A 25,509-nucleotide genomic window follows, 5' to 3' on the forward strand; every position below is an offset into this window, starting at 1 on the left:
CATTACTCACCTGGGCACCATTCTTTTGTCTCCTTGCTGTTAACTATCCAAGGTTCCTTCCCCTGCTCCAATAAGGAGATCACGTCTGGCTTAAAACTGGAAAATCCTGCTCAAGAAGGAAAAAAAGGAACAAGTTATGTTGTGGGTGTCCCAGAATTAAAATCAGTCCATGATTATCAAGAAAGAGGAATAAGTAAATTAAGTGTCAGAGGAAAGGATGAAGAAGATAAGTCTGATGGAGTAGCCAACTTCTAACTTCACAAGGAACCAAAGCATTCTTTGGTAAGCAAAAATCATTAATTCAGCCAAGCACTTGGGAAACACAAGAAATTTATAACAATAAACATAAAAATTCCAGAAGGCCAATTCTGAATTTTGAAGGGCAGATAAACTTACCCAGTGAGATCAGGTTGTTATAATTCTCCAACATTACATCTCGGTACAGATCCTTCTGAGCAGAGTGCAAGCACTCCCACTCCTTTTGAGAGAAGTAAATGGCCAGATCTTTGAACTTAAAGTCCTGACACCACAGATAAAAATACAAAGAAATTAACAGGCAAAATCTTTACAATAAGATAAAAAAATTTTGAGAAAACAATCCAGTAGGGGAACACTATTGGGAAAACAGGATGTGCTGGACCTTTCAACATGGAGAGGTCAATAGCTCAATATGAAAAATAAACAACCCAATCAAAAAATGGGCAGAAGACCTAAATATACATTTCCCCAAAGAAGACATACAGATGGCCAAAAGGCACAGGAAAAAATACTCAACATCACTAATTATTAGAGAAATGCAAATCAAAGCTACAATGAGGTATCACCTCACACTGGTCAGAATGGCTATCATTAAAAAGTCTACAAATATTAAATGCTGGAGAGGGTATGGAGAAAAAGGGACTCTCCTACATTGTTGGTGAGAATGTAAATTGATACAGCCACTATGGAGAAGAGTATGGAAGTTCCTTAAAAAACTAAAAACAGAGCTACCATATGACCCAGCAATCCCATTCCTAGGCATATATCCAGAGTAAACCATAATTCGAAAAGATACAGGCACCCCAATGTTCACTGCAGCACTAGTTACAATAGCCAAGACATGGAAGCAACCTAAATGTCCATCAACAGAGGAATGGATAAAGAAAATGTGGTATATTTATACAATGGAATATTACTCAGCCATAAAAAAGAATGAAATAATGCCATTTGCAGCAACATGGATGGACTTAGAGATTATCATCCTAAGTGAAGTCAGACAGAGAAAGACAAGTATCATATATCACTTAAACGTGAAATATAAGAAAAAATGGTACAAATGAACTTATAGTCAAAAAAGAAATAGACCCACAGATATAGAAAACAAACTTATGGTTACCAAAGGGAAAAGGTGGGGGGGGGGGGGGCGGTTAAAATAGTAGTTTTGGATTAGCATATATACATTACTATGTATAAAATAGAAAACCAATAAGGACCTGTACAGAACTGTACAGCACAGGGAACTATACTCAATATTTTGTAATAACCAATAAAGGAAAAGAATCTGAAAAAAATATATATGTATAACTGAATCACTTTGCTGTACACCTGAAACTAACACAACACTGTAAATTTATTATACTTCAATTAGGAAAAAAACAATCAAACATGGATACGTCAACGTAGAAATAAGGATGATCACAGCACATGTTCTTAGTGCACACACCATTTTTTAAAAATTGAGGTATAGTTGACGTACAATTTATATGTTTCAGGTGTACAACAATGATTCACAATTTTTAAAAGTTATATTCCATTTATAGTTATTATAAAATATTGGTTATATTCCCTGTGTTGTACATATCATTCCTAAACATACCTGCTACTACAGATATAATGTCTTGGCATTATCTTCTTCCATTATCCACCCAGGCCTGGGAATAAACAAAGTCCAGATAATTGGTGTTTCCCAATTGAATGAAACTGTACATGCTGTACACAGCATATGCCACGTTCAGCATACAACACTGTGACCATCTCCTATTCTCTCATTAAAAAAAAAAAATCTATCTATCTGTCTACCTACCTACCTACCTACCTGGCTGTACCAGGTCTTAGTTTTGAAATACGGGCTCTTAGTTGTGGCATGCAGGATCTAGTTCCCTGACCAGGGATTAAACCTGGGCCCCCGGCATTGGAAGCGCAGAGTCTTAACCACTGGACTACCAGGGAAGTCCCCATTCTCTCATTTAAAAATTTGTTTAAAAGTCTGAAATACCATATATTAATGCATATATGTGGAAGCTAGAAAAATGGTACAGATTGACCAGTTTTCAAGGCAGAAATAGACACAGACGTAGAGAACAAACATGGACACCAAGGGGGGAAAGTGGGGGTAGGGGGGTTGGGGTGGGATGAATTGGGAGATTGGGAATGACATATATATACTCATATGTATAAAATAGATGACCAATAAGAAAAAAATCAAATTGTACACTTTAAATATATGCAGTTTACTGTATGTCAATTATATCTCAATAAACCTTTTTAAAGGAAACAAACAAATAAATACATAAATAAATGTCTGAAGAATTTGGGAAGTCCCTGGCAGTCCAGCAGTTAGGACTTCATGCTTTCACTGCTGAGGGCTGGAGTTCAATCCCTGGTTGGGGAACTAAGATCCCACAAGCCACGAGGAGTGGCCAAAAAAAAAAGTCTGAAGAATTCAAAGATATCTTTAAAAATCTCTCTCTCTAAAAATAGGATTTGGGACTTCCCTGGTGGTGCAGTGGTTAAGAATCTGTACCACAATCAATCTGTACATGTACCACAATGTTCACTGCAGCATTATTTACAATAGCCAGGACACGGAAGCAACCTAAATGTCCATCGACAGATGAATGGATAAAGAAGATGTGCCACATATATACAATAAAATACTACTCAGCCATAAAAAGGGATGAAATTGAGCTATTCCTAGTGAGGTGGATGGACCTAGAGTCTGTCATACAGAGTGAAATAAGCCAGAAAGAGAAAAACAAATACCATATGCTAACACATATTTATGGAATCTAGAAAAATGGTACTGATGTACCTAGTGGCAGGGTAGGAACAGAGATGCAGACGTAGAGAACAGACTTGAGGACACCGCGGGGAGGGGAAGCTGGAATGTAGTGAAAGAGTAGCATCGACATATACACACTACCAAATGTAAAATAGATGGCTAGTGGGAAGCTGCTACAGAGCACAGGGAGACCAGCTTGATGCTTTGTGAAGACTTAAAGGGGTGGGATAGGGAAGTTGGGAAAGAGGCTCAAGAGGGAGGGGATATGGGGATATATGTATACATGTGGCTCTTTCACTTTGTTGTACAGCAGAAACTGACAATACTGTAAAGCAGTTATACTCCAATAAAGATTAAAAAAAGAAAAAAAAAGGATCTGCCTGCCAATGCAGGGGACATGGGTTTGAGCTCTGGTCCGGGAGGATCCCACATGCCGCGGAGCAACTAAGCCCATGCTCCACAACTATTGAGCTTGTGCTCTAGAGCCTACGAGCCACAACTACTGAGCCCATGTGCCACAACTACTGAAGCCTGAGCACCTAGAGCCCATGTTTCTCAACAAGAGAAGCCACCTCAATGAGAAGCCCATGCACCACAATGAAGAGTAGCCTCTGCTCACGGCAACTAGAGAAAGCCCGCACTTAGCAACGAAGACCCAATGCAGCCAATAAATTAATTAGTTAATTAACTAATTAGAAAAAAAAGAAAACAGGACTTGAATATAACTTACATGATTTAATTTCTTAAAAACTCAGGCTCAAATATATAAGAATATTTAATCCTAGGTGTTTTCCATGTCACCACAAATAGACATCATTCTTACTGGCTGTATGAACCCCATCTTATATATTCTTATTTTGCAGCACTAGCTTAGACAAGTTCTCTAAAGTTTTCTTGCAGTTACAAGAGTTGTTACTGCTCAATAATTTATATGTCTGGTTAAATTGTTCCTGTTACAATAAATTGTCCCTAACTATACTCTCCTTGTTCCAGAACTACCAGGACTGATGGAGTAAGATCCAGACTCACATTGATGTGACCCAGATGAGTATACACCACACAAGTTCAAAATGGACCCACAGACTCCTTGGAATATTACATGACTTCATACACTGACTCTATCATATCTCCTATCATATTCCCAGTCAAAAAAATCTCAGAGCTAAAGATATGAGCAAATACTGAGAATGCAACAAATCTATATCAATTGCCTTCTTGTCTAATTGGAAAACCCAAGTTTGCAACATGGACTCTCACTTAACAACTCACCTCTACTTCATCAAAGCACAGTTCTAACAAGGGAAGTACAAAATTTTCAGCAAGGGTTGGTCTTCCCATTCCATCAGTACTCCTGGAGGAAGGATAAGCACTCATGGAATGCTAAGGGGTTTTCTGAATAAATAGCTAAATATTTGTTGGTGAACAGAGAGACACTTAGGGGACAGCAGCCTTTGGTAGCATCACTCATTGGAATGGGAAGAACTGGGGAACAAGTTCCTTGGAAAAGCTCAGGGAAGCAGGCAGTTTCAGGAAAAAGAAATCCACTGTTCAAATCTTCCAAAGTAAAAAAAAATGCTTTCAATGAAGGAGAAAAGAAACATCAATTCATATAAGCAATGGATTTTAGGGTTGCAAAACCAGATCATTTATATCCTGGGTTCATCTAAGAGAAATGCAAGCTTGAAAAGGCAAAGGAAAAAGAAGCAAGACCAACCCTGTGTCACCAGACTGATCTCAGAGGCCCCAAAGGGCTGAAAATGAATTTTCCTCTCCTGCTCTGTTCTTATCTTCCTGCTTTTGGCAACCCAGTATGTACACACACACACACACACCCCCCCCCCCACACACACACACACACCCACCCACACACACCCCCACACACACAATCTCTTTCTCTTTCTTGATCTGAAGGAGAATGAGAAATCTTTGCTTTCCCTGAACCCCAGAGACTCCAACTGTCCATAATGTATTCAGAAGAAATAACTTTCATCAGGAGCTCATCTAAGCCCAGAAGGGCCTGCTCTGACCTACCCTTATTCTACTGAGCTCCTCAGTCATGGAAACATCTCAAAGAAATGATGGCACCCTCAGGCCCAGGAGCACAGGATACTTAGGCAGGCCAGCCCTGGATGGTTTCTGGAACAGAGGTCTCCAGCCTCCTCCAGGCCTAAGACTCAGGTACCTCCTTGGCTTTGTTGCCATATCCCAGAACTAGAGCCCTTAGAACCCAAACTGAAACTTCTTTCCACAAAGACCCTGCTCAAAATCACCAATAAGGAGCCAGACAACCACCAAGATCAGCAGGTCCTGAGCAGACTCAGCCAAGCTCAACCACTTGGATGCAGTTTGCAATAGCTTTACATGAAACTGTAATTCTCAGAATTCTCGTGGCCAGTATATTCTGGTTCCCAATCAAGATCACCCATGGCTTTCCTGCCTGACATTATTCCTTCTTGTCCAACCCTCAGCCTTACTGCTGATAGGCAGTGCTCACTGCATTAAGCACTTTTAAGTTCCTGGTGCCTCATATGTATTAATCCTCAGGAGAGGCCCGTGAATCTTAAAGGAAACTTTAGGTTAGAGAAGTGAAGTCATTTACTCAAATCTGCAGTAAGCAATGGCATTGCCAGGCTTTAAACCTAGATTTCTCCAACTCTACAGCTGAATGCCTTCCACTTCTGACTCCTACAGATGCAGCTAGGGATTTCCTGATCCTTTGCAAGAACCCTGAGCTGGTCTCTGCACTTAGGGAAGCAGAAAATACTTGGTCTGCTCTGTTTGTCATTGCAGAGCACAACACTCTATAAGGGGAAATCAAAGATAGAAGGGAAAGGGAGGAAAAAAGCAATTCTGTAAACAAAATTTCTTTATCCAGAAATTTCAAACAAAATCCCCCATGACTCTGGCTCTGTGTTAGCACTGGGGATGTGATGAGTCTGATCCAGCACTTGCCCCTAAAAAGCTCAGAATCAGGAAGAAAAACAGAAAAGTAGACACAATCACAGGACATCAAGCTCTTTGGAGAAAGGTTACCATGACAAAATCACCAGCTGAAAAACAATGTACTGAGTATTAAAAAGATTTTAACAGAATGTAATGATGATCTGACAAAGAAGGAAAATAATCTTGAGAGGCTAAAACTCTTTTAAAATGGGAACCAAGAGGAGTGCGCTGAGCTAGTGACACTTATTTTAGCAGAGAACCTCTGCTGAGCCCAGATGACCATGAGCTTTGATATTCATGACCTTAAAGGGTAGGGAAAAAGAAGACCAAGCCTAGAGCTGGCCCAGATGAGAGTCCAATTGGTTCTACACTGCAAAGACCTGGAACCTCTAGGACCAGGCCCTTGGAATAAGGGAAAAGAAGAAGCAGCACTCCCATTCTCATGGGCTACAAGGAAAACTGCCCGATTTGAACTCTGGCCGTTGGTGGAAGGAAAATATTCTCCCCTGAGGAACTGTAACCACAAATTAGTCCTCATACAGGTCTCAGCTCACATTCCTTTTACTAAAGTGAATCTAAAAAATCTACCATCTATGAATCTACTTTAAGGTGGTTCTAGTTTGGCAGTGCTCCTGGCAGAAGCAAGCCCAGATGTGTCTTAGAGGAATAACTTTCACCCAGACCTCAAGAATCCAAGGGTGGAATTCCAAGGAAAATGACCAAAGAGTCAAAAATAATAAAACAGCACAACATTATGAATGCACTAAATGCCACTGAACTGTACACTTTAAAATGATTAATTGTATGTTACATGAATTTCACCTAAATAAAAAATTAAATGAAAATGAAACATGCAACGAGGTATAATTCCATGATCCAAGAGTCAGGAAAATCAATTGTTTCAACTTTTCATTATATTCGAAAATTTCCATAATAAAATGTTGGAGAGAAAATATCACATCTGTAAAAATTTACATATTACAGATAATGCCAAAGAATGTAAAACAGGAATTTGTTTTTTGAAAAGGGGGTAAGGTATTAAGAAACAAAACTCCACAAAAATAACAGATAGATTTAAAAGAAGAAAATTTTAAACTTCTAGAATAAAAAACCACAATACTTAAAATTAAATCATACAATGGCTGGAATAAATATCTCTGAAGAGAAAAATTACTGGATTAAAAGATTTAAAAAGAAATTATGCAGAATGCTATCAAAGACAATGTGGGAAAGTATAAGAGGTTAAGAAGACAAAGTAAGAAGGTTTAACAAATATCTAACTAGAGTTCTAGAAGAAAAAAGGAGAAAGGACTAAGAAAAAGGTAATAATTGAAGACATAATGGCTAAGAAGTTTTCACAACTGGCAAAAGAAAGCATTATTCAGAAGCCAAATGAGTCTGAAACAGCAAATAAGAAATTCCAGACAATTATATAAAAACTGAAGAGCATTAAAAACAGAGAATAGTTAAAAGTAATTTGATATTAAACACAGATTGTCTACAAAAGAATAACAGTCTGATTGACAGATGTCTAATCAACAGCAACAATGTAAATCAGAGACGACAGAATAAAAATTCTGAGAGGACAAATAAAACATTCAAAGAACCAAAAGAAGAGAAATTCATTAATGTATGTACTTCCAACTAAGGGAAAGCGTTCCCAGATAGACGGTTTGAGATACAAGAATGATGAATGGTGCTGTTCTTTACAACAGCAAATACGTAAATAACCTAACATTCAATATATAAAATAATAAAAATGTTTTATGGGTTAAAAAAAATATTGAAAGAAAAATACCTGACTGCAATATAAGTTGTCTGATCAGTTGGAATATCTTAATTCCTTTTACTATTCAGCAAGAGCATAAAGATATTCTTTAGTTTCAGACACTGGTAAGAAAGTATGCTAAAATGTCTAAGGTAACCAATAAATAAACAGTTTATAACTTTCAAACTCACAGAAGGGAAAAGGAAATAAGATAATAAAATACAGAAAAAGTAGAATAAAAAGCACAAACTAAGTCAACAGATACTTTCAATTATGTCAGTAATTACAACCACTGTATAGACTAAATGCTCTTATTAAAAGGTAAAGTTAGTCAAAAACTAAAGCCCAGTTATATGCTATTTACAAGAGACATATCCAAAACATAAACATCCAGAAAGACTGAAAGTAAGAGGCCAGTAGATAATGCGTACACACCTAACAAATAATAAATTTACATAATACACACAAATAAAACAAAAAGGAACAGAATTATGACAGATAAACCATCATTGTGGGAGACAACATACCTCTCAAAATAACTGGGAAATTCAGAAAAACTGACTGCACTGGCTCCTAAGACACAAACATTTTTCATGAATACATACTAATAAAAAGATGCACATTAATAGAATTGCCGGTGGGGTGGGGTGGGGTGGTAAATGGAATGGAAGAGAAGTAAATAATCATCGGAATAAGAGAACAACCTTGCTCAGACCCATAACAATGTGCCATGAAGTGAAGATTATGATTAACACTGCACGCGAAGCCTCCCCCATCCTACCAAGGGAAAAAGAAAAAAGAAGAGAGGGAAACATTATGACATATTTTACGCAGCTACCCTTTTTTCTACAAAGGGACAGAAAGTAAATATTTTAAACTCTGTGGGTCATACCATCTCTTGCAACTACTCTCTGTCACAGGGGCATGGAAGCAGCCACAGACACTACATGAATGAATGTGTGTGCCTATGTTCCAATAAAGTCTTATTTATGGACACTGAAATTTAAATTGATACAATCTTCATATGTCATACAATATTCTTTTTTTTCCAACCATTTAAAAATGTAGGGACTTCCCTGGTGGTCCAATAGTAAAGAATCTGCCTTCCCATGCAGGGGACGAGGGTTCAATTCTTGGTCAGGGAACTAAGATCCCACATACCGTGGGGCAACCAAGCCCTCATGCCACAACTAGAGAGCCCACACGCTTTGGAGCCCGTGCACCACCAACTAAAGAGCCCACACACCACAACTAGAGAGCCTGTGCCACAACTACTGAGCCTGTGCACCACAACTAGAGAGAAGCCCGTGCGCTGCAACGAGGAGCCATGCACTGCAGCAGAGGATCCCACATTCCACAACTAAGACCCAACACAGCCAAAAATAAAATAAAATAATAAATATTAAAAAAAAAATGTAGAAAACATTCTTGGCTTACAGGCCAGGGCCACAGTTTGCTGACTCCTGGACTAGAGTAACCTGACAGCATAACCTGCATAAAGATAGTATGAAAAATGGAAATTATAGGCCAATCTTACACATGCTACAGGTGTAAAAATTCCAAATAAATTATTAGCAAACTGAATTCAGCAACATGAAAAAGAATCATAACACATCAGGGCCAAGTTAGGTTTTTCCTTGTAAAACAAGGTATAAATGATTTTAGAAATCAAAGTTATTGAGCACATTACCAAATTAAAAGAGAAAATCCACATGACCACCTCAAGAGATGAAGAAAGGCATTTCAAAGAATTCAATATTCATTCGTGATTAAAAATTCAGAGCAAATTAGGAATAAAAAGTAATGTCTCTAACCTGATAAAGGACATCTTAAAAAAAAAACCCCAAAATCCAAGAGAAAATATCTCAAATAACAGTGAAATATCAAAGGAATCCTCTCTAAAACTGAGACTAAGAAAAGGCACCCACATTCACACCAGTCAATACTGTTCTGGGAGATGGAGCCAGTGCGATAAGATGAGAAATAGAGACTGGAAAAAGGAAAGCATCAATATTTACAGATAATTATTTACACATTAAAAAGCATCCTTATTCATCAATGATATGATTATCTAAGTTAGATGACCCCAAATCCAAAAGAATCTACAAGGTAATTAGAATAAATGAGAGTTCAGCAAGTTGGATGGATTTAAAATCATTATCTAAAAATCAATTTCATGTCTGTATACAAGAAACAATGAAAAAACTAGTTTTAAAAATTCCATTTACAAAAAACACAAAATATTAAAATACCTAGGAATAAAATAAACAAAAGATGTGTAAGACTCCAATTACAAAATTTTATTGGAAACCATTATACAGGACTGAAATAAGCAGAGTTATACCACATAGAGTGAGAGGAAGACTCAATACTGTAAAAATGTCAACATTCTACAAACCGATCAAAGATTCAATGCTGTAAGAATTGATATCCCAACTGGATTTCTATGTGACTTCATCAGCCAATTCTAAAATTTATATGAAGAGAAAAACAAATATAGTATGCTAATACATACATATGGAATCTAAAAAAAATGGTACTGATGAACCCAGTAGCAGGGCAAGAATAAAGATGCAGATGTAGAGAATGGACGTGAGGACATGGGCTGGTGGGGTGCAGGAGGGGAAACTGGGATGAAGTGAGACTAGTATTGACATATAGATACTACCAAATGTAAAATACAAGGGTGACTCAAAAATTATCTGCACTCTGGTTATATTAAAACTTCCATAAATTCTACAGCCAGAGTGCAGATAATTTTTGACTCACCCTCGTAGATGGCTAGAGTAAGAAGCTGCTGTACGGCACAGGGAGATCAACTTGATGCTTTGCAACAACCTAGAAGAATGGGATAGGGAGGGAGGCTCAAGAGTGAGGGGATATAGGGATATATATATATATATATATATAAATAAATATAGCTGATTCACTTTGCTGTACAGCAGAAACTAATACAACATTGTAAAGCAATTATACTCCAATAAAGATCTGAAAAAGAAGTTTATATGGAGAATCCAAAGGCCAGGAACATGGACTGGGATGGGGAAGATGGGGGGGACTCGAGGGAGGGTGGGGGGGGAGTTGAGAGAGGGAGGGAATACGGGGATATGTGTATAAAAACAGATGATTGAACTTGGTGTACCCCCAAAAAAATAATAAATAAAATTTAAAAAAATATAATAAAAAAATTTAATAAAGTAAAAAAAAAAAAAAAAAAAACAAAGGCCAGGAACAGTTAAGTCACTCTTAGAGGACCAGACTATGATGGTAGAGAAACATGACTTACCAAATGTCAAACATTATTACCAAGCTGTCTTAATTAACACAATGTAGTTTTGGTGGAGAGACAGAAAAATAGGCCAGCAGGGAAAAACAGACCAGTGGATTAGAAAGGACAGAAAAGAGCAGAGCGCATATATTGAGATATACATATACACACACACTCACATACACAAACACACACATATGAATTTATGACAGAATTGCCACTGAAGTACAGAGAGGAAAGGATGACTGTGGAGTAAGAAATCTGGCCTGCAAAGAGAGGTTTTACCTTTGTCTAGCTAATAGGACATAACCTCTAAACATCTGGAATTCCCCAAGTGACAGGAGTGTCTTTGTTATTTATGGAGGGCCCCCAAGTTAGCTTGTGCTAATGAAATGACTCAGGGTAGGGCCTGGCCATGCCAGAAAGACCAACCATGTAATCAGAACGTTGGGGCTTTAGGGTTATGTGATATCAGCTTGACTTCCAGGCGAGTAGGGAAGGGAGATGCTGGAGAATGAAATCATTTTCACGGGGTTAAACTCAATCTTGCCTATGCAATGAAGCCTCAGTGAAAACTCTAAACAGTGAGCTCAGGTGAGCTTCCCTGCATGTTGCCACATATCAATACTAGGAAGGTAAACTTCAACCCTCCCAGGTTCTACCCTATGCATATTTTCCCTTGGCTAATTTTAATGTATCCTTTCCCTGTAATAAATGTGACCATGAATATAACAGCTTTCAGTGAGTTCTGTGGGTCTAATAAACTATTGAACCTGAGGGTAGCTGTGAGAACTCCTAAATTCAAAGTCAGCTGGTCTGAAGTGAGGATGGCTCTGGGGCCCTTGAACTTGCAGCTAGTGTCTGAAGTGAGAGCAGGGTCTATTCCCTCAGGCTGTGCAGTTTACCTAAACCTTTGCAATGGCCTTTTCTGTAAATGATGCTGGGATGTTAGCTATCCAAATGGAAAAAGTAAAACTGGACCCTTACCATACACCACAGCCTAAAATCAACCCCAAGGGAATTAAGACTTAAACACAAAAGGCAAAACAAAACCACTTATAGAAAACATTATGGGAGAATATCTTTACTCTTAGGAGAAAAGAGATTTCTTAAACAAGACATACATAAATTAGTAAAGGAAAACTGTTAAATTTGATGGCATTAAAATTGAGAATTTCTACTATCTAAAGGTTAGAAGTCAAGACAAAAAAATGAAGAGAAAGCAGTACAGCACATATGACTAAGGATGACAATATTTAAGGAATGCCTACAAAGCATTAAAGAGAGTGAAAAACTGGAAATATAAAACTCAATAGAAAAATTAGAAAATGAGATGAAATGCTACTTCAGAGAAGAGAAAGCATGAAAGGGGGCTCAACCTCATTTAATACCAAAATACGCACATTTAAATTCAGAATAACATAGCAATTTACACCCACCAAATGGGTAAAAATTGAAGGCTGACAGTACCAAGTATTTGGTGAAGATATGAAGTAACAAGATTTGTTACTCGGTATAAACACTAGAACAATGTCTAGTAAGATTAACGATGCACATACCCTATGACCCAATAATTCCATTTCTAGTTATATACCTAGAGAAATTCTTGTGCATGATACCAAGAGACAAATTCAAGGATGTTCACAGGAATAATGCTTGTAATATAAAAGAAAAAAATGTATATATATTTATACAATGGATGGCTATACAGAAGGATAAATTCACAATGTGAGTGAACCTCATGAATACACATTGAGAGACAAGGAATGAAGTTGTAACGATTCCAAACAGTATGATTTTATTTATATCAAATTTTAAAATGCCAGTAAACACATATGGTTAAAACTGTAAAGAAAAGCAAGGGAAAGAAAAACATAAAATTCAGCATAACAGTTACCTCTGAGGGGCAGAAAAGGGAAATGGATTGGGATGATTCACAACATACATGGGAGTTTAACAATACTTAATGCTCCACTTCTTAAATACGTGTGTTCAGTCATTCACCACACCATAAACATTTTCTACTATTTAATATTTAATAAAAGCAGTTTTTAAAGGAGCATTACAATACAGTGTGATAAGGACAGATGCAACACAGGGGAATGTAGTCACTCAGAGTCAGCAAGTATAATCAGGAAAGTGAAGTAAGCATCACAGAACCCAGAGATAGTGATGGTGAGGGGTAAGCACCTCTCCTGTGCTTCTTGTGCAGCAGAGGCAAGAGATAGCACTGTGCATTCTGAGAATGGCTGAAGTCATCAGAGTGGGAGCAGAGCAATGAGACTGTTCATGAGATCTTTAGAGGTTCTCGTAGGTCAGGGATTTTTTTTTTGGCTGTGTCACCTGGCTTGCACGATCCTAGTTCCCAGATCAAGGATTGAACCTGCACCCTGGGCAGTGAAAGGGTGGAGCCCTAATCACTAGACCGCCAGGGAATTCCCTCACAGGTCAAGGATTTTCAGCAGGATAAATCAGCTCCAATTACAAGTAGAAGAAATCTGGATTTCCTACATGGCACAGTGGTTAAGAATCTGCCTGCCAATGCAGGGGACATGGGTTCAATCCTTGCTCCAGGAAGATCCCATATGCCTTGGAGCAACTAAGCTCGTGTGCCACAACTATTGAGCCCACATGCCACCACTACTGAAGCCCTTGCACCTAGAGCCCATCCTCCACAACCAAGAGAAGCCACTGCAATGAAGAGCCCGTGCACCACAACAAAGAGTAGCCCCCGCTCGCCACAACTAGAGAAAGCTCGTGTGCAGCAACGAAGACCCAACACAGCCAATAAATAAATTTATAAAAAAAAAATAAACAAAATGTAAAAAAACAAAAACAAAAAAACACCCATAAACAAGTAGAAGAAACTTGCTATGGAAAATTCCGTAAGGTGACTTATTTAGGTTGAGGGGTATGTGGAGAATCTCATTAATATGTAGAAGATTAACTGGGGCCCAGAAAAGGAACAGAACTCCAACAAGCAAAAACAGACCAAGCAGCATTCCAAGCAGAGTGACCCTGGTAAGTTGGAGGTAGAGAAGGAGACTGCATCCTTTGTGTCTGAGGAGCAGAGAGTTAACTGGGGTAACTGGTGAGGGATTCTGGGAAAGCAGTGGACAGAAACGATGCTGGAGAAGTCCAAAGGGGTCAGAACAGAAAGGTCTTGGGTGATGGTGACCTCTGCCAGGACTAAACATACCATCTTTACTCACCACTTTACTCCAGTGCTAGGATTGGTGCCCTAGTAAATAAATAATGTGCTTTCAAGTAAATAAACAATGAATGTGAAAGAGCTAGAGCTTTGTCCTGAAAGTTACAGGAATTCGCTGAATAAAGGAAGCAACATGGAGGAAAAGATGGCGGCGAAGTAGAGAGACGTGGAGTGCATCCCTCCCCACAGATGCATTGGGAATGCATGGAAGGACGCAGTAATTCTCACAGAGAACCAGCTGAACACCAGCAGACGGCCTCGGACACCGGATGGGACTGCGGGGAGCCCGACACAGCCAGTAGGGAGGCATCTACGAGGGCTCAAAGAGGGTGAAGCGGCGGAGCTGTGGCAGACGGGAGGGAGTGAGAAACATTCAGAGGGTCCGCAGCGCAGCTCAGCGTTCCCGGACCAAGACATCGATCCGCAGCTGAACGGAGAGTCCAGGAGCGGGAGTGTGGGAGCAGGAGAGCTGGTTCAGTGTGGGAAACATTGTTGCCAGTAGGGTGACGGACCGAGAGGACAGGAGGGAGGAGGCCCGCGGAGAGGAGTGCCCGTTCCTGAGAGCTGCCCGGCCATGATGGCGGCTGGAGGCTGCAGGCTCACTGGCGGCTGGGAGGAGCCACGCGCATAGCCTCTCTCTCTCTTTCCGCGCCTCTGCAACAGGCAGTGGAGAGACGCCCTGCGGGCCACCTAAGGCGCTCAGGGATAACAAGTACCCTCAGGCACTCGGGTGGGGCTAGATTAAAACCCCTTGCAACACCAGCAGCAGGGAGGCTGCCGAGAGAAAAAAAAAAAAGAAAAAAACCCCCGAGAGAGGCCCAACTCTAAGACTTTCTGTTTACGCCTGAGCCACCGGCGCCCTCTGCAACAGGCACCTCCAAGCCTGACTGAGACATCAGTGCGCCACTGCTCACTCCCTCCCAGGAGAAGGAGCCACTGTTGTACCCTCTCCCTCCCCACACACCGACGCTTACAGACGAACAATAAAGGAACCTCTGCTGGTCACAGAATAACGCAAAAAAACCCAAGGACAAGCAACCCCAAAAGTTTGGACAACCATGAGGAAACAAAGAAACACCATGCAGGCAAAGGAGCAGGAAAAAAACCCACAAGACCAAATAAATGAGGAGGAAATAGGAAAAATGCCTGAAAAGGAATTTAGAGTAATGATAGTAAAAATGATACAAAATCTCGATAACAAAATAGAGAAAGTACAAGAAACAGTTCATAAGAACTCAGAAAAACAAACAGCAATGGATAACAAAATAACTGAAATTAAAAATACTCTAGATGCTATAACCAGCAGAATGACTGAGGCAGAAGAACGAATAAGTGAGTTGGAAGATAGAATGGGGGAAATAACTGCCACAGGGCAGGAAAAAGAAAAAATAATAAAAAGATTAGAAGACAGTCTCAGAGACCTCACTGATAACATTAAGCGTACCAACATTCGAATTATAGGCATCCCAGAAGAAGAAGAAAACAAGAAAGGGTCTGAGAAAATATTTGAAGAGGTTATAGTGGAAAACTTCCCCAACATGGGAAAGGAAATAATTAACCAAGTCCAAGAAGCACAGAGAGTCCCATACAGAATAAACCCAAGGAGAAATACACCGAGACACATATTAATCAAACTAACGACAACTAAACACAAAGAAAAAATATTAAAAGCAGCAAGAGAAAAGCAACAAACAACATATAAGGGAAAACCCATCAGGATAACAGCTGACCTTTCCACAGAAACTCTGCAGGCCAGAAGGGAATGGCAGGATATCCTGAAAGTCCTGAAAGAGAGAAACCTACAGCCAAGAATACTCTACCCAGCAAGAATCTCATTCAGATTTGAGGGAGAAATCAAAAGCTTTCCAGACAAGCAAAAGTTAAGAGAATTCAGCACCACCAAACCAGCCTTACAACAAGTGCTAAAGGAACTTCTCTAAGTAGGAAACACAAGAAAAGGAAAACACCTACAAATACAAACTCAAAACAATTAAGAAAATGGTAATTGGAACACACATGTCAATAATCACCTTAAATGTAAATGGATTAAATGCTCCAACCAAAAGACACAGACTGGCTGAATGGATACAAAAACAAGACCCTTCTATATGCTGCCTACAAGAAACCCACTTCAGACCAAGGGATACATATAGACTGAAAGTAAAGGGATGGAAAAAGATATTCCATGCAAATGGAAGTCAAAAGAAAGCTGGAGTAGCAATACTCATATCAGACAAATTAGACTTGAAAGTAAAGACTATTAAAAGAGACAAGGAAGGACACTACATAATGATCAAGGGATCCATCCAAGAAGAACATATCACAATGGTAAATATCTATGCCCCCAATATAGGAGCACCTCAATACATAAGGCAAATGCTAACAGCTATAAAAGGGGACATCGACAGGAACACAATAATAGTGGGAGACTTGAACACCCCACTTACATCAATGGACAGATCATCCAAACAGAAAATAAATAAAGACACACAAGCTTTAAGTGACACATTAGACCATCTAGACTTAATTGATATTTATAGGACATTCCATCCAAAAACGACAGAATACACGTTCTTCTCAAGTGCACACGGAACATTTTCCAGGATAGATCACATCTTGGGTCACAAATCAAACCTCAGCAAATTCAAGAAAATTGAAATCATATCAAGCATCTTCTCAGACCACAACGCCATGAGACTAGATATCAATTACAGGAAAAAAACTGCAAAAAAGACAAACACATGGAGGCTAAACAATTCACTCTTAAACAACCAAGGAATCACTAAAGAAATCAAAGAGGAAATCAAAAAATATCTAGAAACAAATGACAACGAAAACACAACAACCCAAAACCTATGGGATGCAGCAAAAGCAGTTCTAAGGGGGAAGTTTATAGCAATACAGTCCTACCTTAAGAAACAAGAAAATGATCGAATAAACAACCTAACCTTACACCTAAAACAACTAGAGAAAGAAGAACAAAGAAACCCTAAAGTGAGCAGAAGGAAAGAAATCATAAAGATCAGAGCAGAAATAAATGAAAAAGAAAGGAAAGAAACCATAAGAAAAATAAATAAAACTAAAAGCTGGTTCTTTGAGAAGATTAATAAAATTGATAAACCATTAGCCAGACTCATCAAGAAAAAAAGGGAGAAGATGCAAATCAACAGAATTAGAAATGAAAAAGGAGAAGTCACAACGGACACCTCAGAAATACAAAAGATCATGAGAGACTACTACAAGCAACTATATGCCAATCAATTGGATAACCTGGAAGAAATGGATACATTCTTAGAAAAATACAATCTTCCAAGACTGAACCAGGAAGAAATAGAAACCATGAACAGACCAATCACAAGTACGGAAATTGAGGCAGTGATTAAAAATCTCCCAACACACAAAAGCCCAGGACCAGATGGGTTCACAGGCGAATTCTATCAAACATTTCGAGAAGAGTTAACACCTATCCTTCTCAAACTCTTCCAAAATATTGCAGAAGGCGGAGCACTCCCAAACTCATTCTACGAGGCTACCATCACCCTGATACCAAAACCAGGCAAAGATGTCACAAAAAAAGAAAACTACAGACCAATATCACTGATGAATATAGATGCAAAAATCCTCAACAAAATACTAGCTAACAGACTGCAACAGCGCATTAAAAAAATCATACACCATGATCAAGTGGGGTTTATCCCTGGGATGCAAGGATTCTTCAATATACGCAAATTAATCAATGTGATACATCATATCAACAAATTGAAGGATAAAAACCATATGATCATTTCAATAGATGCAGAAAAAGCTTTTGACAAAGTTCAACATCCATTTATGATAAAAGCACTCCAGAAAATGGGCATAGAAGGAAATTACCTCAACATAATAAAAGCCATATATGCAAAACCAAAAGCCAACATTGTTCTCAATGGAGAAAAACTGGAAGAATTCCCCCTAAAAACAGGAACAAGACAAGGGTGTCCACTCTCACCACTATTATTCAACATAGTTTTGGAAGTTTTAGCCACAGCAATCAGAGAAGAAAAAGAAATAAAAGGAATCCAAATTGGAAAAGAAGAAGTAAAATTGTCACTCTTTGCAGATGACATGATATTATATATAGAAAACCCTAAAGACTCTACCAGAAAACTGCTAGCACTCATTGATGAGTTTAGTAAAGTAGCAGGATACAAAATTAATGCACAGAAATCTCTTGCATTCCTATACACGAACAATGGAAGAGCAGAAAGAGAAATTAAGGAAACTCTCCCAGTCACCATTGCAACCAAAAGAATAAAATACCTAGGAATAAACCTGCCTAAGGAGGCAAAAGATCTGTATGCAGAAAACTTTAAGACATTGATGAAAGAAATCAAAGACGACACAAACAGATGGAGGGACATACCATGTTCCTGGATTGGAAGAATCAACAGCGTGAAAATGTCTGTACTACCCAAAGCAATTTACAGATTCAATGCAATCCCGATCAAATTACCAATGGCATTTTTCACAGAACTAGAGCAAGAAATCTTACGATTTGTATGGAAACACAAAAGACCCCGAATAGCCAAAGCAATCTTGAGAAGGAAAAATGGAGTTGGTGGAATCAGGCTTCCTTACTTCAAACTATACTACAAGGCCATAGTGATCAAGACAGTATGGTACTGGCACAAAAATAGAAAGGAAGATCAATGGAATAGAATAGAGAACTCAGAAGTAAGCCCAAACACATATGGGCACCTTATCTTTGACAAAGGAGGCAAGAATATACAATGGAAAAAAGACAGCCTCTTCCATAAGTGGTGCTGGGAGAACTGGGCAGCAACATGCAAAAGAATGAAATTAGAACACTTCCTAACACCATACACAAAAGTAAACTCCAAATGGATTAAAGACCTACATGTAAGGCCAGACACTATCAAACTCCTAGAGGAAAACATAGGCAGAACACTCTATGACATCCATCAAAGTGCCATCCTTTTTGACCCACCTCCTAGAATCATGGAAATAAAATCAAGAATAAATGAATGGGACCTCATGAAACTTAAAAGCTTTTGCACAGCAAAAGAAACCATAAACAAGACTAAAAGGCAACCCTCAGAGTGGGAAAAAATAATTGCCTATGAAACAACGGACAAAGGATTAACCTCCAAAATATACAAGCAGCTCATGAAGCTTAATACCAAAAAAGCAAATAACCCAATCCACAAATGGGCAGAAGACCTAAATAGACATTTCTCCAAAGAAGACATACAGATGGCCAACAAACACATGAAAAGATGCTCCACATCACTAATCATCAGAGAAATGCAAGTCAAAGCCACAATGAGGTATCACCTCACACCAGTCAGAATGGCCATCATCACAAAGTCTGGAAACAACAAATGTTGGAGAGGGTGTGGAGAAAAAGGAACTCTCCTGCACTGTTGGTGGGACTGTAAATTGGTACAGCCACTATGGAAATCAATTTGGAGGTTCCTTAAAAAACTACAAATAGAACTACCATATAATCCAGTAATCCCACTACTGGGCATATACCCAAAGAAAACCATAATCCCAAAAGAAACTTGTACCATAATGTTTATTGCAGCACTATTTACAATAGCCAGGACATGGAAGCAACCTAAATGCCCATCAACAAATGAGTGGATACAGAAGATGTGGCATATATATACAATGGAATATTACTCAGCTATAAAAAGGGATGAGATGGAGCTATATGTAATGAGGTGGATAGAACTACAGTCTGTCATACAGAGTGAAGTAACTCAGAAAGAGAAGGACAAATATTGTATGCTAACTCACATATACGGAATCTAAAAATGGTACTGTTGGACTCACTGACCAGAACAAGGATGCAGATACAGAGAATGGACTGGAGAACTCGAGGTATGGGAGGGGGCGGGGGGTGAAGGGGAAACTGAGACGAAGCGAGAGAGTAACACAGACATATATATACTACCAACTGTAAAATAGTCAGTGGGAAGTTGTTGTATAACAAAGGGAGTCCAACTCGAGGATGGAAGATGCCTTTGAGGACTGGGGCGGGGAGGGTGGGGGGGGCTTGGGGGGGGCGTCAAGGAAGGGAGGGAAGATGGGGATATGTGTATAAAAACGGATGATTGAACCTGGTGTACTCCCCCAAAAAATAAAAAAAAAAAAAAAAAATAAAGGAAGCAACATGATTGGACTATTTTATTTTGGAGGAATAAACTAGAGCCAGGGAGTCCAATTAGGTCAACGTACTGCCCACTCAAAGGTCTAATCTGGCACACAGTGGAGTGAGATCACAGGGCATGAGGCCAAGGAGCAGGGAAGGGACTGATGCAATGGGATTTGCCACCTCACTGAATGTTGTGGAGATCAGGAAGTAGGAGTTAGGGGACCCCCAGGTTGCTAGTGTAAGTGCACATTCAGGTGAATTTCCATTACCAACATATTCCCCAAACCCTGCAGACTATATTATACAGAAGTTATGAGGAAGCCCATTGTCAGAGAGCTAATAAATGGCAGAAATGGGGTAAGACTCTACCCTTTTATGCAGTGCAAAGCCTCTTACTAATACAGAGAAAGGACTCTACCCTCTTATGCAAAGCCTCTTATTAATACAGAGAAAGGACAATGACCACCCTGAGGAGAGAAGGAAATGGAGAAACGGACAGTCAAAGGTTGAAGGAAAAAGGGGAGCTAGAGTTCCTTCCTCAACAAAATGTGCTGAGAATTGATGGGGAGGATGTGGTCCTCTTCTGAGGATCTTGGGAAGGTTCTGGCCAGAATAGAAATTTGAAGACAAACTCAATAAGTTCTCACAGAATTCAAAAGAAAAGTCAAAGAGAAAGGAGAAACAGATTCATCCAGAAAAAAAAAAAAAGAATATTTCTTTAGCCTTTAGAGTGAAAAGAATCCTTGAAAAGTGACTGGACAGAATTAATAAAGGAAGAGGTACGCTCAGACATATCTACGGAAAAAACCCTGAATTTCACATACTACAAATACTATGCCATTCTTTAAAATAAACTAGGAATTTTATAGCCAACATTCTCTAGTTATATCTCAAACCAGATACCTTAAGGACTAAATTGTTTAGACAAAAGATAAAAGTACTTTAGAAAAATGAGTGACTTTTCTATTTTTGTAGTGGAGAAGAACTTCTGGCATGACACAAAGAGAAGAAAAGAGTTTTTGAAAACTCTGAATCTAAAAACACACACAAAATAGATTAACCATGAAAAAATACTTCTAAAACAACCTATAAATGACAAAGAGAAAATATGCTTAACATATAAACTGGCAAATGGGCAAAGGAAATCAGTAGGGAATTTAGAAATCCCAACGGTACCATTTATTAACTGTAATTTTGGAACAAGTGACTTAGAATCTATTTTCTCATCTGTCAACTTAGAATAATACCATCTTTCATCAAATCTGACAGGCCACCGACTGTAAAGCCACCATTACTTTATATACCAGGAAAGAAAAAAAATGCCATCAATGAAACTATAACTTGCTGGGAATTGAAAAACCCACCCTGATTTCAGAGAAGTTAAAATGTGGGGTAAAAAGCATCACAGAATTAATGAAATAGTCATACCTGATTCATAGGGTTGTTATGTGATTCAACAAGATAACATATCAAGAACTTCAAACTACAAATGGCTCAAAGTAAACACCCGGTAAGTCAGGTGCTCTATTAGAAATATGATCCCATTCTGAAAACAAAATTACATAACCACACATATGCACAAACAAAATAATTTTAAAATATTAATAGTGATTACCTCTAGATGGGGGGACCATGGGTAATAAATTTTAATAACTTACTCAAATTTTGAAATTTTTGCAAGAATCCTATATTACCTTAATTGTTAGAAAGAGCAATTAGGTTATTTCTATTTGGGAGGGGAAATATCTAGATCTGAAGGGGGCAGGCAGGCATTCCAGGCTGTTAGAAATTTGGAAGCAAATACGCTACTGCATGTGACTCTGGAGGGAACAACAAAAAAAATCAGTGAGACTTATGCAAATTTATTCAGTTCTTCAACTTCCCTGCCAAATCACTGAGGCACATTCTGTCAAGATTGTTATAGCACTAAACAAAATCCAGGGAAATGCAAATTCAGATCAGATAAGACAATGTATGCAAAGCAGACAGCCCAGGTTTCAGTTCTTGGCTGGTTCCCCTTTCTCTAAATCACTACTATAAATCTCTTGGATAGAATCCTGAAGAAAATGGCAAATACAACTTACCTCCGCCATGACTTTTGATGCACAGCAGCTCTTTTCTCCTCCTCTTCCGGATTCTTAGAGAAGGAAAAAGATAAAAAATGGTTAAGAAACCATGAGACGGCAGTTCCTTCCTGAATCCCACAGGAAGCCGAGTTGGAACAAATCCCTGCCCCACTGCAGGCACTGAGAGGGAGCCCAAAGCCAAAGAAGCCTGCAACCCCACCACCCTCTCTCATCATCAAAATGAAAAGCAAGCGAACTTAGGGCCCCAGATGGGAGTCCTGGGAAAGACTGCCAGACTGTGGCCTCTTTCCTCTATAAGAAAATGACTTCGGGTATTTTCAGGCCCAGTATCTTACCCTGAGCCCAGATCTGTGGCTCCAAGACACATCCTAATTGAATCCACCTGTTAAGAGTCCCACATTCCTGTCCTCCAGGCTGGTGGCACCTGCATAGGCCATGGTTCTTGGTGGCCACAGGGTGAAAGAACAGGGCAGTGGAAGGGGGGGGGGGCGTGGAAGGAGGAGGGGGGGTCCCAGCCCAAAGCTCTAGAAACCCCCGGACACCACCATAAACAGCCCCAAGAGAAAGTCATTCACTGCGCTGGAGAGCGATTGTCTGCAGCTGTGCCAGTTCTTGGGCTGGAGAGTGCAAAGGGAGCGCAATCCCGGCCAGAGGTAGATACCCTGAACCCACCCACCCGCGGACCACACTCAGCGCCGCCCCAAAATGTACAAAGAGCTCCAAATTCCCAGCTCCAAAGGAAGTCTTCGAGGTGGCCACACTGGGCGCGCGCGCGCACACACACACCCACAGCCACAGAGAGTCCCGCTTTGATAGGGTACCCACTACAGCAGGGTGAGGCACTGGCTGCCGAGCACCGGAGGTCTGGCGCATGGACCACGTCTAGGGAGTATCTCATGGACCTTCCTCAGGCAGGAGGCCACACAGCTACGAAATCCCTGACCTCCAGACATCCCCAGCCCGCCCCGGCGCCAGCCTGAAGCCACACCCACCCGTGCTGGCGCACGGCCCACAACTCCCACCCACCCCCCACCCCCCCCAAGTGTGGACCAGCGGCCTGGAGAGCACCGCCCTCCCGGTCGTCCTTTATCCTCAAGCGCCGGCACGCAGCTTGGATATGCCCGACAGCCACCCACATTTAAAACTCCTGACAGACCCCAGCCCTGCCCCGAGGCTCCTCACCGTCCACTTCTCCGGGGTCCTCTCACTCCAGTCTGATTGAAAACGCCCCAAACCAGTAAGCGAGGCAACCTGGAATGCCCCTATCCTCTGCGTCCGAACTCCCGCCAACTCACTACAGCCAGCCAACTTAGGCCGGAAGTCGTATAATACCACCGAGCCCTCGGGAAAATGTAGTCCGGAGGAGGAAAAAATCCAACTAGAGTCTGAACCAACACAATAGTCTTCTCTGTCTCGAGTCGCGTTGTGTTCCAAGCTTCAAGGAAGCCCAGTCCCGACCGCCCAGCCGCGTCTGGGCATCCTCAGAGGACCTGGGCGAACCCACAGGTCGAGGTAGCAATAGGTGGCCGCGGAGAGGTAAAGAGTTGTGGCCCGTGGAGGCTTCTGGGAAATGTAGCCCCCAGGGTGGGAAAGGGGGTGCTCAAGTTTCGGCTGAGAATTCGTTTCCAGGTCCGGGAACCGCCGGGAAGTGCAGTCCTCAGTCGGGAACCGCGAACGCTGCAGCTAGAAGTCTGGCTTTTCAAGCACATTTGGGAGGGGCCCCAGGGACGCCGGGTAGGGGCTGGGCCCACCCTGGAAGCGTCTGGGAAATGTAGTCCCAACCTAGCGGGTTGGGGACGTGGCGGGCGAGAAACTGAAGGTGAGCAGTCGAGTTCAGGATCGTGCAGTTTGAGAAGGGCCCGGGGAGGTTCAGGAAGGACAGCCCTGAGTCCGGAATGGATTACCAGCACTAAACTCTATATACCATGTAATACTGTTTTCAAACATCTTATAAGTACTTAAATATAGATAAAAAGACACTTGGGTAATAAGAACTCTGAAAAGTCACACTAACATTTGTTAGTGTTAACATTTATGTTAGTGTTAACATTTAAATGTTAACTAACATTTGTTAACAGTAGTTAATTTTTAGATCGTGCAATTGTGAGTTTTTTCTTTTTACTTTAAGAGTATTCCCTTATATTTTGGCCATCTTCATGTCCTTCTTATAAAGCATTACTTATTAAATTTTTTTAAATACAAAATGAATTGTGGATGCAAACAATCAATAAACAATCTACAATAAGGAATAGAAGACAGTTTATTCCAGCTACGCTGAGGACTATAGTGGGGAATATAGCCTCTCAGTAGTTCTGAGAAACTGAGAAACTGCTCCGAAGAAGCATGGCTTTCAGCATAGTTTTATATTTTGTCAGAATTAAGAACATACATCAAACATGACATGGGTACATTCCTTCACGGTTTGGAAAGAGACAGATTAGCACGTACACAGTGAGTCAGTATAGCCTTGGCAGCTGGGAAAGGAACCTTATCTTTAAAGGAGTACTGGCATGGGCTTATAGGAAGGAAGGCATTTATCCCTATCTTCAAAGTGGACATTCTTTACTTCTGGATCATGCATTTTTTTCTTTAATGGTTAAAGCAGAAGTCTAATGTAGGATAAACAGGACATAAGGCTGTTCCAGGAACATAAAGTTTAGGCCAAATTATGTATAAGCCAGAATGATTTCCCCATACCTCAATATATGAAAATTCCTTCTATCAGTATAGATTCTGAAAATGATGAACTAGAAAACAAAAAGTGGGCCAGATTTTTTAAATTCACAGTTTGGTTCTAGAAGATAAATGAAACACAATATTGATAAACAATAACAAAACAAAAAATTAAATCAAAACAAAAACATTAGACGTGTGGAAGGTTAAACCACAGACGTAATGTTTAAAATAACTTTGAGGCTATGTGCAACTTTATAACCACAGTAGAGGTAACTGTAGATTTTCTAGTAAAATTTAAATTACTAATTTCTACTAAGAAGTAGAAAACCTGAACAGAACACTAGTTATAATGGAAT

The 25,509-nt window shown here is 40.0% G+C and overlaps 2 protein-coding genes across 5 annotated transcripts in view; one reads left to right on the top strand and one right to left on the bottom strand.

Annotated features, from left to right (window-relative positions):
- The window catches only part of LOC130838808 (zinc finger protein 14 homolog), a 71,833-nt gene extending 66,946 nt beyond the window's left edge, over positions 1–4,887 (top strand). The window contains exon 7 of one of the 2 annotated variants that reach the window (XM_057712418.1): positions 76–461. In XM_057712418.1, the coding sequence (XP_057568401.1) occupies positions 76–255 (180 nt within the window). In that variant the 3' untranslated portion in view covers positions 256–461. Of the gene's footprint in view, positions 1–75; positions 462–4,033 lie in introns of those variants that run through there. The other variant, XM_057712419.1, reaches the window with a different exon arrangement.
- Positions 1–24,165, bottom strand: part of LOC130838813 (zinc finger protein 568-like) — a 37,400-nt gene extending 13,235 nt beyond the window's left edge. The window contains exons 1-5 of one of the 3 annotated variants that reach the window (XM_057712445.1): positions 23,660–24,165; positions 22,475–22,527; positions 21,819–21,936; positions 397–520; positions 11–106 (exon numbers count right to left, since the gene is read on the bottom strand). In XM_057712445.1, coding sequence (XP_057568428.1) covers positions 11–106; positions 397–520; positions 21,819–21,827 — 229 coding nt within the window. In that variant the 5' untranslated portion in view covers positions 21,828–21,936; positions 22,475–22,527; positions 23,660–24,165. Of the gene's footprint in view, positions 1–10; positions 107–396; positions 527–21,818; positions 21,937–22,474; positions 22,528–23,659 lie in introns of all 3 variants that reach the window. The other 2 variants (XM_057712444.1, XM_057712443.1) reach the window with 2 other exon arrangements.
- Positions 24,166–25,509: the final 1,344 nt, after the last annotated feature.

Source organism: Hippopotamus amphibius, chromosome 16, assembly GCF_030028045.1.
Source record: "Hippopotamus amphibius kiboko isolate mHipAmp2 chromosome 16, mHipAmp2.hap2, whole genome shotgun sequence".
Classification (NCBI taxonomy): domain Eukaryota; kingdom Metazoa; phylum Chordata; class Mammalia; order Artiodactyla; family Hippopotamidae; genus Hippopotamus; species Hippopotamus amphibius.